This window comes from Tyto alba, unplaced genomic scaffold, assembly GCF_018691265.1.
Source record: "Tyto alba isolate M040663 unplaced genomic scaffold, T.alba_DEE_v4.0 Super-Scaffold_5, whole genome shotgun sequence".
Classification (NCBI taxonomy): Eukaryota; Metazoa; Chordata; class Aves; order Strigiformes; family Tytonidae; genus Tyto; species Tyto alba.
The window spans coordinates 105724-123586 of record NW_024881326.1 but is presented as its reverse complement, the minus strand read 5'-3'; the positions used below and the strand labels follow the sequence as shown (position 1 = coordinate 123586).

The window sequence follows — 17863 nt, the reverse complement described above, 5'->3', positions numbered from 1 at the left end:
CAGCTGTACGTGGTGCAGCTCAGCTGGGTTGGCACGTTTTGGCTTGGCTCAGCTCAGCATGGCATGACACGGGACTGGCATGGTTCAGCTTGCTAGAGCATGGCACAGCCAGGGGCCTGGCCTGCTTTGGTTCCACTTGGCCTGGCCCGGTTTCACCCAGTGCAATTCAGCTGGGGTTGACATGGACAAGCAGGGCTGGCACAGTTTGACTCGGCACAGCGTGGCCTGGCCTGGCTTAGCTTGGCCTGGCACAGTTCAGCACAGCATGGCCCAGTTTGGCCCAGCACAGCACAGTGCCGCCAGAGACCAGCACCATTAGGGCCAGCTTGGCACAGCTCAGCGCCTGGCACAGCACGGCTCAGCATGGTGTGGCCGGCAGCACTCATGGGTGCACAGGGGTGCCTGCTTGGGTAGCAGTGGGGTAATGCAGCACCCTCCACAGCTCCCCAGGGCAGAAGGCTCCCCGCAGCACCCCGCCCTGGCAATCATGCTGGCGCCCTGAGCCCCACTGCCTGCGGGCGAGCACACGCTGCCAGCTCCTGTCTGGCCTGCCCGTTCCAGCCCCCACCCTGTCCTGCCAGGCACCCCAGGGCGTGTGTGGCACTGTGGCTGTGCTTCACCTCCACCTCTCGCCCACCAGGTCCAGGAGGGTCTGCTGTGCCCCTCTGTGGAAACTGAGTCAGGGGAAGGAGGTGGCAGGCTGCAGCTGGGGGTGGTGGGAGTGGATCGGTGCTGGATCCCCAGGGAGCCCAGGAGTCCTGCTCCTCCCCTCCCCACCCGGGGCCCCGGCTCTTACTCATCTCCTTCCCAGACAGCTCAGCCGGCCTGGAAAGCTCTGCCCTGCCAGCAACGCCCGAGGCTCTGGCCTGCCTGCAGGCTGGGCGGATGCAGTACCAAGACCTGGGAGGGTGGGTTTGCTGTGCTGGGCTGGTGAGCTACCCCCAGGGTAGCTCAGCCCCAGTGCAGGAAGTTTTTCTTCTCAGCCAGCCCCCGTCCACCAATGCCTGCCTTGAACCCTGCCTGCACCCTGCCCAGCCCCACTGCAGGCAGCCCAGTACATGTGCCCCATAGGGGGGTCCCAGGGCATGGGGATGGGGCAGTCCCTGGGCTGTTTGGGGTGCTAGAGCCCACCCAGCAATGTTGCACAGCCCCCCTCACACAGCCTCAACATGTCCACCACGGCCCAACTCTCCTGCTCTCCCCCATGGCCTTGCCACCCACCTCGTGGTGCCCCCCAGCTCATGCCCAGCTCCTGCCATGCTCGGACTCTTCCTAGCCTCCACTGGGCTTGGCTGCCCCTGTGCCCTTTCCCAAATGAGTAACCAGGGCTGCTCGGCCACATGTGAGGACTCTGTGCCCTGGCTCATCACATGGCATCACACCCCATTAAGCACCACATCCCTCTCTGCGCTGGCAACCCCCCACATGGCCCTCCCAGACCATACCACCATGCCCAGCTGGCACCGGGAAGGGCTGGGAAGCACCCAGGTCAAGGCAGGCACCAACACACACCCCAGCTCCCTTCATGTGCCTATGCCTGCGCCAGTGGTTCCCAGCCAGAGCATCCGCTCCCTGGCCCCCTCCATCCTGGCAGGAGAGCAGCAGTGTCCTATGGGCTTGGCACCGCATCAGGCACTCTGCCAGGGTCATGAGCCATGGCTGCCGACACTCAACTCTGGTGCACCCACGGAGTCTGCCTCGGGCAGGCACCACAGAGCAGCACTGCAGCTGGGGGCAATGTCCCCTCTAAGGGCAATGCCTCAAATGACTCATGCCAGAAAGAGGGTTTGGCATCACTCTCGCAACCGCTTGGCCTTGGGCAGGTGCTGGCAGAAAGACCTTGGAGCCGGCGCAGCTGTGGGGATGGTGATGCCTGCAGTGTGAGTACCACTGGTTGACCTGTCCACACTCAGCACTGCTGGGCTCCAGGTTGCTCTGCCCACAGCTGTGCCTCAGTGTCATGGGCCCTGGGCTTGATGCCCGTCTCTCAGCTGGGGGAAGTGAGGCGCTGGGCAGCCTGGCTGTGCCATGGGGCTGGTCTGGGAGCAGATGCCCAGGTACTATGCCTGCTCTGGGCAGTGTGTACCAGCTTGCAGCAATGGGCACAAAGGTGCTGAGCCTGCTGCCAGAGATTCAGCACAGGGCAGGAGGGAGCTGGAGGGGCTCTCGCCACAGCAGCGCATTCTGCCAGGCTCCAGCTCCCGTACCCTGGGACCCAGGGAGCTCCTGGCCCTTTAAACCCTGATTGGGGCCATGCCTTTAAAATGGGCCCCGGGAGCCAAGACCTCTCACCCTGCAGGAGGAGGCTAGCCAGGAGCAGGTGGGCTGAGCAAGCTGGTCCTTCCCACCCACCCCACTTCACCCCGCCCTCCACCCCACTCCCTCAACCCTGCACTTTTACACCTCCTGAAGCCAGGCTTCTGACTGGCTGGATTTGCCCCAGTTTGGGTTTTAATCTGGAATTTGCACCCCTTTTTGCATCCCTTTTTGCATACAGAGACCCCCTCCACCTTTCTCTTCCTGTGCCAAGCTGAAGCAGCTGGTATGGTTGCCCTGGCTTGATAGCAGGTGGCACCACCCTGGGGTTTCCTTTTGCTTGTGCCTGCAACCTGCTCTGCCCCTCCACGGGGGGGAGAGGCATGAGGGCAAGCTCCCCCTAAGCCTGCTGCTGGCCAGCCCCACCTTGCTCTGCTCACCACAACCTCACCCCCTGCCCCCATCATGGCTTTGCTCCATCCCTTCACCAGCCTCTTCCTCCTCTTTGCTGTGCCCTTTTCCCGGGCTGCAAACAAGTCCCTGCTGCCCTCCAGCTCCCTGCCCGCCGTCCCCGCCCTGCCCCTCCTGCAGGCCCTGCAAGTGCAGGCACCAGGCAGCTGGGGCTGGCAAGCGGGGCCAGCAAGCGAGCAGCCCCTGCGCTACATGCTGAACCTATACCGGCGTGCTGCTGACCGCGAAGGACGACCCCGCCATGGCCGCAGCTTGGGCACCAACACTGTCCGCCTGGTCCGGGCCAGTTCCCACGGGGGTCAGCCCTGGGCAGGTAAGGAGCAGGTGGGCACCAAGGGCAGTATGGGGGCCTTAGTGGAGCCAGCAGGGTGGGCTTGAGCCCTGGGGGGGTCTCTGCCTGCCTCCTTCTCTCTCTTTACAGTGTCAGGGCCAGGGCTGGTATGTCCTGTGCCCTGCAGGGCTGCCCTTGGCTGTGGGATCCCCCTTAGCAGGGGGCCCAGTCTCTCTCTGCTCCAGGGGTGAGATGGACAAGGATATTGCTGGCCCTGTGTGCCCCTCTCCCCTTCCCATCCTGCCTGATGCTGTGCCAGGCCAGCGGTGTCAGTGCAGAGGATGTGGATTGTCCCAGTCACTCTGCCCTTTGCACCAGTGGTGAGCCGTGGCACATGGCTGCTGTTTGCTGAGGGTCCTGCCTTGTGCTGGGGCACCTGGCTGTCACAGGCTTTGAGGATGGTGATGCCATGGGCTCCCCTGCACCGTGCGGGCCTGTGGCAGCACCCTGGGAGAGGGCTGTGCTGGCACAGTTCCTGCTGTGCCATACTAGAGTAGCATTCACCGCTGCTTCCCTGCAGGTCGCTGGTATGTGCAGCCCCTCACCTACCGCCTGGAGAGCCAGCCCAAGGCCGAGCACCTCCTCCGAGCCATTGTGGTCTACTTGCCCAGCCTACCACTGGCCCGCAGTCGCCTCCTCTGCGCCCTGGAGCTGGTGGCCACCAGTGAAACTCCTGCGGTGCTGCTCAGCCCTGCTGCTCACTCCCGCCATGGCTGGGCTGAAGCAGATGTCACCCCTTACCTGGCACCCGGGAACAGCAGCACGGGGAGCCTGGTGCTGCGGCATGTCTGTGTGCATGCTGGTCGGGCAGGGGGTCATGATGCTCCAGTGGCCCCCAGCCCCCCGTTCCTCCTCCTCTACATCAACGACACCCAGGCTGGACTGGCACCTCCAGCGTCAGAGCCCCACCGTCACCGGCGTGACACGGGGACGCTGGTCCATGACCTGCCCAGCTACCTGCGGGAGCAAGGAGGGGAAAAGAGCGACTGTTCCCTGCGACCATTCCCTGTCAGCTTTGCCCAGCTGGGCTGGGACCACTGGATCATTGCTCCTCACCGCTACAACCCACGCTACTGCAAGGGCATCTGTCCCCGCCTGCTCCGCTACGACTACCACGCACCCAACCACGCCGTGGTGCAGAGCTTCGTCCATCAACTGGTGGATGCCAACGTGCCCCGGCCCTCTTGTGTCCCCTACCGCTACAGTCCCATCAGCGTCCTCATGATCGAGCGTGATGGCGGCATCCTCTACAAGGAGTATGAGAACATGATTGCAGAGTCCTGCACCTGCCGGTAATGCCTGCTGCCCTGGCACGTCGTCCCCAGGTTCTGTCTGTCCCTGCTGGATCTGGACTTTAGGGTTTGTCTTGCTGCTCTGGGGGTGGGTTCATCCCCCTCTCCCTGTGCAGCACTGCTCTGTGGGAAGGTTTTACAATGGCAGTTTTATGTAAATTGTAGGTTTTTAAAGGCAGGAGCCTGTGCTGGGGTGGTTGCCCTGTGGTATCTGTCCTTCCTGCAGCCCCATGGCTGCTGCCTGTCTTTGGGGGGCAGGGGGGGCTTGGCCTAATGCTCCCAGAGAGGAGCTGGGTCCCTGGACTGGAGCACAAAGCTCTTAGGAGGCCACTGGGGGTCTCCTGGTGGAGCCAGAGCAGGGAGGGAGAGCGGTCCAGTGGTCCACGTGCTTGGCACCAAGCTGGTGCCATCAGTATCCAGCAGAACCCTGCCCATGGGATTGCTTCCCAGCTCACATGCACCCTATCCTGTCTGGTCCTAGCTGCAGTGGCATCTGACTGGGCTGGGAATTGGGCTGGGGGAGGGCTGGGAAGCCCTTCTCCTCACCTGCAGTTCTGCTCTGGAGGGCTGTGAAAACTGGAGGTACCTCAGCCTACAGCTGTGCTCCCAGTGCCAGGGGCCAGGCAGGCAGCTATCTGCCCTGGGCTCTGCCCGCTGCTTCCTCTGCCACCCCTGTCCTTTACCTCCTTGGCTTGCCCTCTAGTAGGGCTTGGGTCTCACCCCGTCCCAGGGGTCAGACCACCGTTGTGGTGTCCCTCTGTCTTCTCGCACCCTTGCTGTCTCCTGGGGTTTGGGCTCTTCTGGAGCCCTAGCCTGTCCCCATTCCCAGAGGGGTCTGTCCCACTCCCAGCACCCCTACTGCCTGGCTCTTCTCTATTTATTGCTGACCATGTAAATAAATAAATGGATGGATTTTGCTAAAGGCCATCTCAGCCTGTTCTTGCTCTGTCTCTGGGGTGCCACAGGTGTCCCCCAGGACGGGCTGGCATAGACTCTGTCACCATGCAGCATCACCCTTGTGCTTGTGCTGGAGGGGGCGGATGCTGCTCCCTGCTGTGTGCAGGGGCTAAATCCCATCTGGTTCAAGCAGGAGCTGGAAGAAGAGGCTCCCCTGAAGCAGCAGGGACTGCATGTGGTTGCAGACAGCTGCCTTAATGGAGCTGGGGACAAGAGATTCTGCATCCTTCTGTAGGGGGCAGCTCCTGGGGGACCATGGGGATCCCATGGGCTGGATCCCCCTGGGCTGACTGTCACTGGCCAAGGCATTTAGCTGTCACGGTTATTTTGGGAAAGTGTCTGCAGGCAAACATGCCTGTTCCTGGGCACGTTGCTCTGTGTTTGTAAAGCTGGGGCATGGGTGGCAGCTGTAATCCTTGTCCCCAGTGCTTGGTGGCACCGCCACCTGCCAGCTGGGTACTATCTCTGCATCCTCAGCTCATGGCTCTTGCCTGGGTCTCGTATCTTGCTTGGCCTCTAGCCCTAGCTGTTACTGCTGGCTCAAGCTCCAGGGGGATTTTTCAGCACTTCTTCCTTCCTGTGGTCATTTGCTGTGGGACAGGGTGCTGCTAGCTCCCATCCCTCCCCTACCCAGCAGCCACAAAGTTTCTCCCACACCCTGGCAGAGCAAGAAGCTGCAGAGCCCTGGGCTCCTCTCCTGCCCCTTGTCTCCAGTTGGCTGCATTCTGGACAGCTGCGGAGAGGGGAATGTCTTCTGCTCTTTTGGAAGCTCACAGACCTGACCCCAGGGGAAGATTTTCCCTTGTCAATCATTAAGCGTGTGGTGTTGACTCATCCAGGCAAGTGATGATGAAAGGCATGGGAGCTGGACATGCTCCCAGCCCTGGGAACCACTGGATGCCAGTGCCCAGTGCTGGACCTGGCAGGGACCTGCACCCTGGCTTACTGTGGGCACCCCTCAGACCTGCTGGGTGCCCAGAGACAGATGGACACTGGGGTTTGTCTGTCCCAGACTTGAGTCCTCACACACACTGTGCTGGTGGGCTGTTGGGCTGGATCCTTTCCTGAGGTACCCCCAGACACCAAGGGGCTGCCCCAGCAGTGTGATCTCCTCTGCACTGGTGGCAGGGCAAAGGCTGCCAAAGGGATGGAGAAGCAGCAGTTCAGGTAAACAGTCGCTGTCCCCGGCTGACCGTGGCACTGTGCCTGCGTCAGCACTGGGGCTGCCAGGGCAGAGCAAGGTGGAGGGTGCAGGGCCCCCAGTCTGGTGCCTGGTGTATCTCAGGGGGTGGCTTTTCCTGTGGGTCCCACAGCTGTGTGAACCCTCTCAGGCACAGCCCCACACCCCATTGGTGCCAGCCCTGCAGGGAACACCAGAAGCCCTGGCTCTGGGGACATGCTCCCGCTCTGCATTCTGGCAGGGGTCTTGCATGTGGGGCTGCTGCTTGTGCTGGGGACTGTACCAGTCCCCTGGTCTGCTCCAGTCTAGCCAGCACATCCCTGCCCCAAACCCCATGCTGTGGCTTTGATCTGCCTCCACTGGGTCCCCATGCACTATGACTCCTGCTGCACAATCCAAGCAGGCACTGCCACCTTGTATGCCCCATCCTCTGGGGTGACACTGGGCAGGGAGGGGATGACCTGCCCCACATGCTTTAGCAGCAATGGGGCAAATCTGGGCTGGGCAGAACACAGGGGCAGTGAGTGTGGAGCTAACCCAGCTGTGGAGTGCAGCTGCCCCCCGGGGCACCCTGCCAGGGGCTGTAGCTGGGAGGCGGATGGTGATGCCCAGGCACTGGGTGCCTTGTGGATGCTCCACAGAGGCACTGGCAGCCCCCAGCTGGGGTGACAAGGGGCTGTCCTGCTGCCTGGGGCCACTCAAATATTTGTGCAGGGCCGTGACCGGGGAGGAGGAGTGCCCAGTGGAGGCACCAGACAGACGGAGTCAGCAACACCATGGCAGCCTCAGCCCCCGTCGCACCAGGCGCTGGCCGAGGTGGCAGGACCAGCGGGGCACCTCCTGCCCCCCTGGGCACTGCCACGAGTCTGGTGCTGCTCCTCTCTCTCCTCTTGCTTCTCCCCAGCACCCTCCAGGTGGGTCCAGGCAGGGGGGGCGGGCACCGGTGGCCAGCGGGCTCAACACCCCTCTCCCCGCCTCATTCGTCCCTCTGGGTGCTGCAGGAGCCCTGGGGTGCAGCGGGGCACACAGCCCCCCGGCTTCCCCGCATGACACCCTTCTGGAGGATGGTGGGCAACAGACCCCTGGGTGCCCACTGCCGGCACAGCCTCGAGTGCATCACCAGGGCCTGCAGGTGAGCAGGGACCCCCTGCCCAACCCCCGCATCACCCCCTGCCCAGTCTAGACTGTGTCCCTAGGACCCTGCACGTACCTCCATCCCCACAGTGCCTCCAGCCCTGGGTATCCCAATGTCCCCAGCCATGGGGCCCCACAAGTATCCCAACCCTGCCAGCCTCCTCAGCTCCGGGGGTTCTCCGCCCTGGAGCCCCCCACCCCTATGCCACTCCCTGCTGCCCTCAGCCCAGGGACCTCCCATGCACCCCGGTTCCAGTGTCTCCCAGTCCCAGTGCCCCCAGCCCAAGGACCCCACTGTGTCCAAGCCCCATCAGAGCCCAGATTTATCTCCCACCGCAGCTGCCCCCAGCCCTGGGATGCCTCCCCTCCAGGGACCCTGGCACAGTACTCATACCTGCTCTGCCCCACAGGGCTGGGCGCTGTGCCCCACCACAGTACGAGTGCTGACAGCCACCAGTAACCCCAGGAAAGCCCACCCCGCACTGGGAACATCAGAGACCAGGGCGCACCACGTGCTCACCGCCGGGACAGGACTCCTCGGCACCGTGTGCCTGGTGGGGCTGTGCTGGGGAAGGACTGTGCCCCTGAGCCCCCCCGGGCACCATGGTGGCTCAGCTGCTCTGGATGCTCTGTGCAGGCAATAAACCCGCTGCCCCCCTGCCTGCGTCCGGCAGCTTCCTGGCCCTGCCCACCCGTGTGAAGACAGGTGACATGGGTGCCTCTTGCCCGATGGGTGCCAAGTTCACCACAGCACCCGCTTGTCCTCCACCTGCCCAAGCAGGTTCCCGGGACAAGGGGTGCTGGGGTCCCCAGGAACCCACCACACTCACACATTGCCAGTGTGCCTGTGTGTGTGAGTGTCTGTGCACATGCACGCATGTCTGCCTGTACCTATACATGCAGGTGTGTGTATGTATATATGCCTGTGCCTATGTGTGTGCATACATGTGTGTGAACATAGGAATACATATGTGCACGGGAAGTTTACGTGTGTGCTTAGGTATATGTATGTCTATGTATATCTAGATCTGCATGTTTGTGTATACGTGGGCATGTATATGTGTGAACGCATGTGGATGTACATATGTACGTGCACATATTCGTGTCTCTGCATACGTATGTGTGCCTGTATGTGCCACATGTGTACGCGTGCTGTGTACACATGGAAGCGCAAGATTATGTACGCACAATTTTGTGCACGTGTGTGTGTGGTGTGTGTGCACACACGCCCATGCAGATGGGTGTGTGGGTGCACGCGTGCATACCTATAGGTGTGCATGTGTGCGTGTCCGTGCCTCTGGGTATGCCCCCACCTACGCGTGTGTCCACGTCTCCATACACCCACGCCGGCACGCGTGCCTGTGTGTCCGCCGGTATGCGCAGACTGGCACACGTGTCCGTGCGTCTGTCCGTACATTCCCATACCGGTCCGCGCGTCCGTCCCAGGCTGCGCAGCGCCGTACGGCCTCCGCCCGGCAGGGGGCGCCGCCCGCCGCCCGTCCCCCGGAGCCGCCATGGCGGCGGGTCCTGCCCCCTCGGTAGTGAGCGCCCGGGGCCCGGGGCCGCCGCCGCTGGCGGAGAGCGCGGGCAGCGCGGGCGAGAGGCGGCCCCGAAGCGCTCGCCGTGCTGGGGGCAGCGCTGGCGGCGGCAGCGGGCGAGCGCTGCGGGGGGGCAGTGGGGCGCGGGGGTGCTGCCGGGACCCGGGGCGGGGCGGGGCGGGGCGGTCTCCCCCCCTCCCCGCCCCTGCCGTCCCGCCGGTGAGCACGGTGCCTTGCCGGTCCCGGTGCCGTCGCCGCTATGCGCAGCCGGAGCAACTCGGGCGTGCGGCTGGATGGCTACGCGCGTCTGGTGCAGCAGACCATCCTCCGGCACCAGGTACGCGGCCCGCCCGGGGCGGGGCGGAGCGGGGCGGGCGGGCCCCGCCTCAGCGCGGGCCCCGGGGCGCCCCTGGACCGGGGCAGCTGCCGCCTGGCCCTGCAGGCCGGGTCCGGCGGCGTTAATCGGGAAGGGGGGCTTCGGCCCCTTGGTGCGGCTCCCCTCCGCAGGACGCGGTGACGGGCCTGCTCCCGGCCAGCGCTGACCACCAGGACGCCTGGGTCCGGGACAACGTCTACAGCATCCTGGCCGTCTGGGGGCTGGGCCTGGCCTACCGCAAGAATGCCGACCGCGACGAGGACAAGGCCAAGGCCTACGAGCTGGAGCAGGTAGGAGGGACGGCCCGCAGCAGCTGCCCCAGCCTGGCCGGTAGTACCCGAGAGCCAGACATCGCCTCCTGACCGGTTTATTTTTGGCGTGGCCCAGCTCTGGGGCTGAAAGGTCACGGGACACTGTGCAGCGAGGATGGGGCCCGGGCTGTCCCCAGGCACGGCGGGCAGTAGGAAGAGGTGTCAGAGCCCGCTCTTCCCGGAGCGCACGGGAGCCCAGCTGGCAGGTTCAGCCCCCTGGCTCTGGGGTGATGTGGGGACGCAGCCCTTCTCCCAAGGGCTGGGGAGCTGTGTCCTGCAGGCATGCCCTCCCTCTCCCTGCACAGTTCGGCAGCTTGGCCTTGCTGGTTGGCCAAGAAGTCTTGCCTCCCTCTGTTACCGCCCAGAGAGCAGGGGGCCGTGGAAATGTGAGCAGGGGCTCCAATTACAGATGCCGGAGCCCCACAAAGGTCAGCGGCCAGCTGATCCTGAGTCAGGGCTTTTCCTGGCTGCATGGGGATTAATGAGGCTGTTTTCCTTGTTCCTGCAGAGCGTGGTGAAGCTAATGCGGGGGCTGCTCCAGTGCATGATGAGACAGGTAGGGGCTGGGGAGCACCTCCAAGAGTCAAGTGGTCTCAAAGCCCAGCTCTGCCACAAAGACTGTTGGTCCCAGCTGTGCCAGCTCTCCCCAGCCTTCCCTGATGAGTGGAAGGAAGACCCCCTTCTAGCAAGTCTTGAAATAAGCTCTGACTTGGCATCTGTCCCTGGTGTGATGGAATTCCCAGTGCTGTGCAGGCTGGTGGCCAATGGAGCCTTTGCCAGCTGCTTCCTGTCTTGTGGCCTGGCTGGTGCTGGGACTCCACAGCTCTTCTCCCCGAGGGCATTTCGGGCGACCCTTTTCTCTCCACATGGTACATTGTGGCTGGGGGCCCTCCATGGCTGCAGTCCTGCGCTAGGGTGGCACGTGAGCCTGTGCTCACTGCCTTGGTCCGTGGAAGGGCTTAGCCTGGGAGCTGTAGGATTTCTGCCCTTCCAGGCACAGCTCTGCATGCTGGGCTGATGACACGGGGCAGCCCGTGGCTCTGGGGCTCCCAGACCTCTCTGGAGACAGGGTTTGATGAACCCCGCGTCTCCTTGCCCTTCTCAAGGTGGACAAGGTGGAGGCGTTCAAGTACAGCCAGAGCACCAGGGACTGCCTGCATGCCAAGTACAACACCCACACCTGTGCCACAGTGGTGGGGGACCACGAATGGGGTCACCTACAGATGGATGCCACTTCCCTCTACCTGCTCATGCTGGCGCAAATGACGGCCTCAGGTGATGCTCTTGGGGGATGCCATTGCAGCTTTGAGCACACTGATCTCCAGGGCTCTCCACATTCTCAGTTTGAGTGCAGCTTCCTGGATGTCAAGTTGCTGCAATGGCTTCCCTGACCTCACTGTTTTCTGACACTCACAGCACCCGAGGTGGATTTGGTCTCCTTCATGTCTGTCTCTCTAAGATCCCCTGCTTGCCTGAAGCCCCAGGGCTGCCATAGGGGGTGGGAGTGGGGATGGGAGCCAGCCAGGATGTGGCTCCTGTGCGACAGGCATGCAGTGAGGAGGAGGACTAATCCAGACTGGATTACTGCAGCCCCTTCTTAAGCATGCCTGTGGGTTTGGAGTGACTAATGTGAACTCCTCCCCCTGCTTCAGGCCTCCACATAATTCACAGCCTGGATGAAGTCAACTTTATCCAAAACCTTGTGTTCTACATTGAAGCAGCCTACAAAACTGCGGTGGGTAGCCGGTGCTGGGGGAGTATGTCCTGGGTGTGCAAGTGGTGGGCTGGTGGGCAGCTGTGCGTCCCTCCTGAGCCACAGCAGGCAGAGTCCCATGGCGCCTGCTGGGAGCACCACCAATGGGTGGGATTTGAACAGTTTCTGGGTGTGCTGTGAACTGCTGCTGGCTCCAACATGCTGCTGCCTCTGTGCAGGACTTTGGAATATGGGAGCGTGGGGACAAGACGAACCAGGGCATCACTGAGTTGAATGCTAGCTCTGTTGGCATGGCCAAGGTAAGCTGGGGGGAGGTGCTGGGTGGGTGCTGGGGAGCACTGGTGGTCCTGTGCTGCTTTTCTGCAGGGAAGGCTCTGCTCAATGCCCCATGCGGTGATAGGTTCCTGGAGAGGAAAATCTTTCTCCTTGTGTGCTGGCATTAAACTGTGCCCCTCTTGCCTGAGTTTTGCCTGAACTGGGAGTGAGAAATTAACTGAGGTGTGTGGCAGAAATGTCCAGGGCCCTGTTGGTGTCTGGCTACCTGTGGCTTGGGAGGTGTGGCCACGTTCTGATCAGGAGTGCTCTGCAGCCACAGCAGCGTTTAAATTTGTTTAAATTTGGGCAGTGTGTTAAACAGGGGGGCTGGCACCGTGTGAGAGCTCTTACAGATGAGCAGTGTCGTGAAGGACTTGCTGCTTTGGGTCTTGCCCTGCTTACAGGCTGCCCTGGAGGCACTGGATGAGCTGGATCTCTTTGGAGCAAAGGGAGGCCCACAGTCGGTGATCCAGGTGCTGTCAGATGAAGTGCAGCACTGTCAGGTGAGACCTGCATGGGCTTTACACCACTGCAGGATGAACTGTGATCCGCTGAGGTTGCGTTGTGAATGATGCCTGGCCTTGTAACCTAACCATCCCTCCTTCCCCTTCACCCAGTCCATCCTCCACTCGATGCTGCCCAGGGCCTCCACGTCCAAGGAGGTGGATGCCAGTGTGCTCTCTGTTATCTCCTACCCAGCGTTTGCTGTGGAGGACAGCAAACTGGTAGAAATCACCAAGCAAGAGATCATCACGAAGCTGCAGGTGAGCAGGCTCTGCCCTTGTCATGCCCTTCCCAGGAGACTGATGCGGTCCAAACTGTTGTAGCACTTTTCTCCCCAAAAACATGCTCAGGGAGGGGGTGGTGGGGCATGTCCCCTCTCAGTCTCCATGACCTGTGGCAGGTGTGTGCAAAGAAGCAGTCCTGTGTGCTGTGGCCCTAGGCTGTGATGCTGGTGCCTGGGCACTAGGTGAGCAAGTGAGGGGCTATTTGGTTGGAGGAGATGCCCCCATGCTTCTGCATTTAAGGTACAAGGTATCTCACACTGCCTCCTGCTCAGCACCTCTTCCTTTCTCTTCCAGGGGCGCTACGGTTGCTGCCGCTTCCTCCGAGATGGATACAGGACCCCCAAAGAGGTAAGTGTCCCCAGCCCTGCCACCTGACAGAACTTGAGTGCCAAGCAGCAGCTGCCCTGGTTTGTGTTTGCAGCTCCCCCCCCCCAGCCCCCCCCCGCATGCAGTGCAAAGGCTGTGGTGAGGAGCACTGGGAAGACAGGAGTCCTGAGTAGCCCCAGGCAGTGTCGTGGGTCTGGGCAAGGCTTCCCAAAACGCCAGAGGATGTTTCAGAGGGGGTACATCCCACCCGTGGCCATAGCAGATGGGCAGTGGCTGGCTTTGCCTGCATTTTGGGACCTGGTGGTGATGTGTATCTCTTAGGCTGGAGCAAGATGGGACCACTGCCCTGTGTGGGAGCTCTGCCAAGGTGGGCTTTTTCCCTGGCTCTCCCAGGGCTGCACAAGCCCTGGGTGAGGGCTGGAGGCCTGTGGAGGTGACTGTGCAGTGCTCCTCCCTGATCGCCTCGGCTCTGTGGCAGTGCTGGAAGTCACAAAACTGCTTCTTCCTCTCCTGGGACAGCAGACAACTTGTGTACTGCCACATTTGGCTCTCAGCAGAGCGAGCACAGACTTTCTTCTGTTGCTTTGGGGAGGGAAAACAGCAAAATTTTAGAAGCAACAGTCAGTCACATTTGATAACCACAGAACCGGGAAATGACGCTTGGAGGTTCTTAAATCATCACTGGCTGTTGGGCCTGTAACCTGATGGGGCTCCTTTGGGCATGAGTGCCTCTAAATGCTTCCCTTCTGTGCCTCTTCAGACCTGACCATAATAGGCAGTGTGTGTGGCTGTGTCTCTCCAGAGCCAGAGAAGAGTAGCAGCATCTCGAGTCTGACTTTCCCAGCCCTCACAAGTTTTGCCAGTGTGCAGAGCCATGGATTACTTCTGGGGAGCTGCGAGGCACGGGAAGGGCAGCATTGCTTGCAGAGGCACTGCAGCTGGCTGGAGTCAAATGGGAATTTAGGAGCTTGTGGCCGGTGTGCAGTAACTATAGAAAACATCTGCTCTCTCTGTCTGACAGTCTGCTAGGGCCAGCTCTTACCCTTCTCTGTAGCAAACAGAGTTAAACCAGCTAGCCTGGAGGGTCAAGCATAGATCCTTTGGGGCATTATACCACGCACATCTGGGATGGGAGGATTCAGCAACGGCAGCTCTGTGTTCTGACCACTTCCCTTGTCAGGCTCGCAGTCACACCAAATGGCAGGAGGGACACTACTCTCTGGCCCTGCGTTACCAGCCCAAGCCCTCACACCTGTCTGGGCCAGCCTGGTGATGCTGGAGGAGGCAGGTGCTGAGGGGCTGGGGCAGAGCAGGCAGGGTGAAGGGGAGGCAGCTGTCCCTGGTGCAGCAAGTGGGATGTTGTGCTGCTGTACAAGGCTCTGGGGTGCTCTCCTGGGGACTGGGTAGGCTCCCGTTGCCCAGGAAGGGTGAATCCCTTCAGCGTTAGCGCGGGAGTCTTGGGAGGGGATGTCTGATGGAAAGGACACAGCCTGGAGGTGAAACTGCTTTTTGGCCCCGTCTCAGCCATCATCTCTGCAGGGGACCGGGAGGGTATTTGAGGCTGGGGTCCTGGGGTGAGTAGGAGCCCTGTCAGTTTTAGGGGATCCTGCCACCCACCATCTGCCTTGCTGTCACACCCTCCCTGTAGGACCCCAACCGCCTCTACTATGAACCTGCTGAGCTGAAGCTGTTTGAGAACATCGAGTGTGAGTGGCCTCTCTTCTGGGCATACTTGATCATTGATGGGATTTTCAGCGGAAACATGGAGCAGGTAAGGGGGGGTAGGACCTGCTGGGCCAGTAGAAAGAAGTCCCTGGCAAGGGAGGCATGTGGGGGAAGGATGCAGGGGAGCCATGACCCGGGACAGATCCTCTCTTACCTCTCCTCAGGTGCAGGAGTACCGGGAAGCACTTGAGGAGGTTCTAATCAAGGGGAAGAATGGGGTGCGCCTGGTGCCAGAGCTGTACAGTGTCCCGCCGGATAAGGTGAGTGGTCCTGAGATACGGTGGGAGTGGGAATGTCTCATTACCAGATAATTGGGTTTTAACTGCCGATTAATCCAAGTTGTTAGTAAAGTGGCACATGTGGTGTGTGGAAACCCCATGTAAATAAAGTGTGGCTTGGAACTAATAAAACCATGTTGGATAAATAAACTGCTTTTTTTCCCCAAAGCATTTCTTGCCCCCATACACAAGGGTGCTTTTCTGTCAGTCTGCTAGCCTGGAGTCAGAGTCCTCTGAGAGCTTGGGCCGAGGAGATTGTGCTGAGGTCCCGTTTGGTAGTGAGGGTGTTTATGTGTGTCTGGGCTGAGAGCAACAGCTTCCTGGTGCCCAGGTGGTACAGAAGAGTTGTTTTCCTCACCAGTATCTGAGAGCATCACCTGGGTTGCTCCTGGGGCATACCAGCCGTTCCTTTGGGATGGCCCCTGTTGGTAACCCAAACAAGGTCTGAGCAGCTGATCTGTTGTCTGAGATGGATGCCCGAGGCAAACACTAGAAAGGGGAGGAATGTAGCCAGAATGTTTTGGACCTTCTGTGGCAAATGCTTTTGTAGGCTCTCTTGTTTTAAGCCTTAAACTGCTGGACTTCAGAATGCAATGATGATGTTTCCTTCAGCATCCTGTCTCTGTGAATCCCTCCCTGACTTCCTGGCTTGTCTTTCAGGTGGATGAGGAGTACAGGAACCCCCACACTGTGGACAGGATACCCATGGGCAAGCTGCCGCTTATGTGGGGGCAGTCCCTCTACATCCTGGGCTGCCTGATGGCTGAGGTACAGTCACTCCTGGTGGTGGGGAGGGCTGTGGGGCCAGGCTCTGAGCTCTAAAATGGTAAATGCTGCCACCCGGAGCTACCTACAATGGGGAAGTTGCCACCTCCATCCCCGAGGACCTTTTAAAGGTGGGTCGCCTGTAAGCGTCACACGTTCTGCCCTGCCCGTGAAATGTTAATTACCTCATACTTATTTTTTCTCAGGGATTTATAGCTCCTGGTGAAATAGATCCCCTCAACCGCCGATTTGCGACTGTTCCCAAGCCTGATGTGGTGGTCCAAGGTGAGGGAAAGGGACCGGTCCCAAACCCCTGTGCCTGGCAGGCCTGGGGACTCTACCCATGTGGAATTCATGGAGGTGGCCCTGCTTGCTGGGTGGCTGACGGTGCAGCCAGATCTCAGCCCTGGAAAAGTGGGTATAAGATGGGGCCCAAGTCCTTCCACTCCACCCTGTGTTGCCCCAGGGAAATACCAGCTGCTATAGCCTTCTCTACAGAGAGGTTGAAAACTGTTCTGTCCTCCTGCTGCTCAACGGGGAGGGCTTGAGTGTAGTGTTAGGAAGAGGAAGACAGACCTCTTCAGTGGGAACTGGTTCCCAAAGGGACCCCAGACAGCTGCCTTTATGTGACGTGGTACCTTGTACGTGTCCCCAGGGGCCAGGGGCAGTGCTGTCACCCTTGTGCCCCTGCTGCACTGAGCCTGTTGTCCTCCCTCCGCAGTGTGCATCCTGGCAGAGACAGAGGGGATCAAGGCTGTCCTGAGGAAGGAGGACATCGATGTGGAGACTGTGGCAGATGTCTACCCCATCAGAGTGCAGCCTGCTCGCATCCTCAGCCACATCTATGCCCGGCTGGGTGAGCTGAGCTCCGTGCTCCTGCAGCAAAAGGGGTGCAGAAGGGTCTGTCCCATCCCCTGGCACTCCTGCTCATAGATGCTGATGTCCTGCCCTGCTGCTCTCTGCCTGGCTGATGAGGGCTCTGCTACTCATCCCTGGGCCTGGTAAAGCTACTCGTACACAAGGGGAACTAGGGTGGCAGGCAGTGCTATTCAGTGTGATTCTGAAAGGGATAAAGCTTTGGCGCTGCAGTTGCACAGTCGCCCCAGGGACAAGCAGAGGCTCTGATCCATATAGGATTGACCTGGTGTGGGCAGGAGCCAGCTTTTGTTCCTGGACCCAGATCTCAGTAGGGGAGGCAAGCCAGACCCCCAGAGAAGTGTCTCCTGCCAGGCCCTGGCTGAGAGAGGGAGCTGCTGTTGGAGAGTTGGCAGGGATGAGTGTGAGGTGAGGGTGTGCTCAGAGCTTTGCGTGCTCCTTCCCTGATGCTGCAACCCCTTTGGTCGTGGGGCTTGTGCAGGAGCTGGAGACCCAGCCTGGGCCAGAAGGGAAACCTGATCCACCATAGGCTGCACTTGCTGGCTAATTTAAGCCACCAAAAGGCCAAGTGTGACATGGGCAAAGCAGGCAGGGGAGCAGCCTGGCAGCTGCCAGGCCTGGTATGACCGAGGGGTGATGCTGCTGCTGTACTGTCCTGGGCTCTGGGAGTAATCCAGGAGCAATGGGAACGCTGATTGAGCTGTCAGCTTTGGGGGGCCAGCCCTGTGTAGGGTGGAACCCCTGGCCCTGCCCCAGCTTCTGACATCCCCAAAGACCTGGAGATGTGGCATGTTGCGGAGGTCAGGAGAGGCTGTATGTCCCTGTTTCAGCAAGAGGGCCTGGGTGTCTCTAGCCCCCTGGGCAGGACTGGGGGACAACCCCTTAGAGCTGTGCCAGCTTGACACAGGGTCCTGGGGTACCCCAACCACAAACCAGCGTTTTCTTGCTGGCTGGTAGCACAGAGGCCTGTCTCTGTTTGCTGCTGCATCCCCTTTTGTCAGGAGGCTTGCACTAAAAACTTCTCCTGTCCCTCTAGGCCGCAACAAGCAGATGTGCCTGACAGGACGGCCCTACCGGCACATGGGTGTCCTTGGGACCTCCAAGCTCTATAACATCAGGAAGAACATCTTTACCTTTACTCCACAAGTGGGTGACATTGCATGGGCTCATTCCCAGCTGTCATGTGATCTGGATCTGGGCAGGAGGTTTCTCCACTGACTGAGCGCTTG

The 17863-nt window shown here is 60.6% G+C and overlaps 2 protein-coding genes across 9 annotated transcripts in view; both read left to right on the top strand.

The window, feature by feature from the left end:
- Nucleotides 1-2721: 2721 nt before the first annotated feature.
- Nucleotides 2722-4354, top strand: BMP15 (bone morphogenetic protein 15). The gene is made up of 2 exons (XM_032995427.2): nt 2722-3040; nt 3579-4354. Exons 1-2 carry the CDS (start codon nt 2722-2724, stop codon nt 4352-4354), a joined length of 1095 nt encoding a protein of 364 aa, XP_032851318.1.
- A 4976-nt stretch (nt 4355-9330) lies between these two features.
- LOC104356889 (histone deacetylase 8) overlaps nt 9331-17863 on the top strand; it is a 63400-nt gene continuing 54867 nt past the window's right edge. For 7 of the 8 annotated variants that reach the window (XM_042807388.1, XM_042807386.1, XM_042807391.1 and 4 more), the window contains exons 1-15: nt 9334-9496; nt 9667-9825; nt 10355-10402; nt 10953-11121; nt 11499-11581; nt 11779-11859; nt 12280-12378; nt 12493-12639; nt 12958-13011; nt 14639-14761; nt 14880-14975; nt 15654-15761; nt 15965-16043; nt 16480-16614; nt 17671-17780. In XM_042807388.1, coding sequence (XP_042663322.1) covers nt 9419-9496; nt 9667-9825; nt 10355-10402; nt 10953-11121; nt 11499-11581; nt 11779-11859; nt 12280-12378; nt 12493-12639; nt 12958-13011; nt 14639-14761; nt 14880-14975; nt 15654-15761; nt 15965-16043; nt 16480-16614; nt 17671-17780 — 1569 coding nt within the window. In that variant the 5' untranslated portion in view covers nt 9334-9418. Of the gene's footprint in view, nt 9497-9666; nt 9826-10354; nt 10403-10952; nt 11122-11498; nt 11582-11778; nt 11860-12279; nt 12379-12492; nt 12640-12957; nt 13012-14638; nt 14762-14879; nt 14976-15653; nt 15762-15964; nt 16044-16479; nt 16615-17670; nt 17781-17863 lie in introns of all 8 variants that reach the window. The other variant, XM_042807394.1, reaches the window with a different exon arrangement.

Excerpts from the sequence above, each read along its gene's own strand:
- BMP15 (XM_032995427.2), top strand. The coding sequence starts at position 2,722 with ATGGCTTTGCTCCATCCCTTCACCAGCCTCTTCCTCCTCTTTGCTGTG. Across the intron at positions 3,041-3,578 it reads CGGGGGTCAGCCCTGGGCAG|GTCGCTGGTATGTGCAGCCC; the intron begins GTAAGGAGCAGG and ends GCTTCCCTGCAG.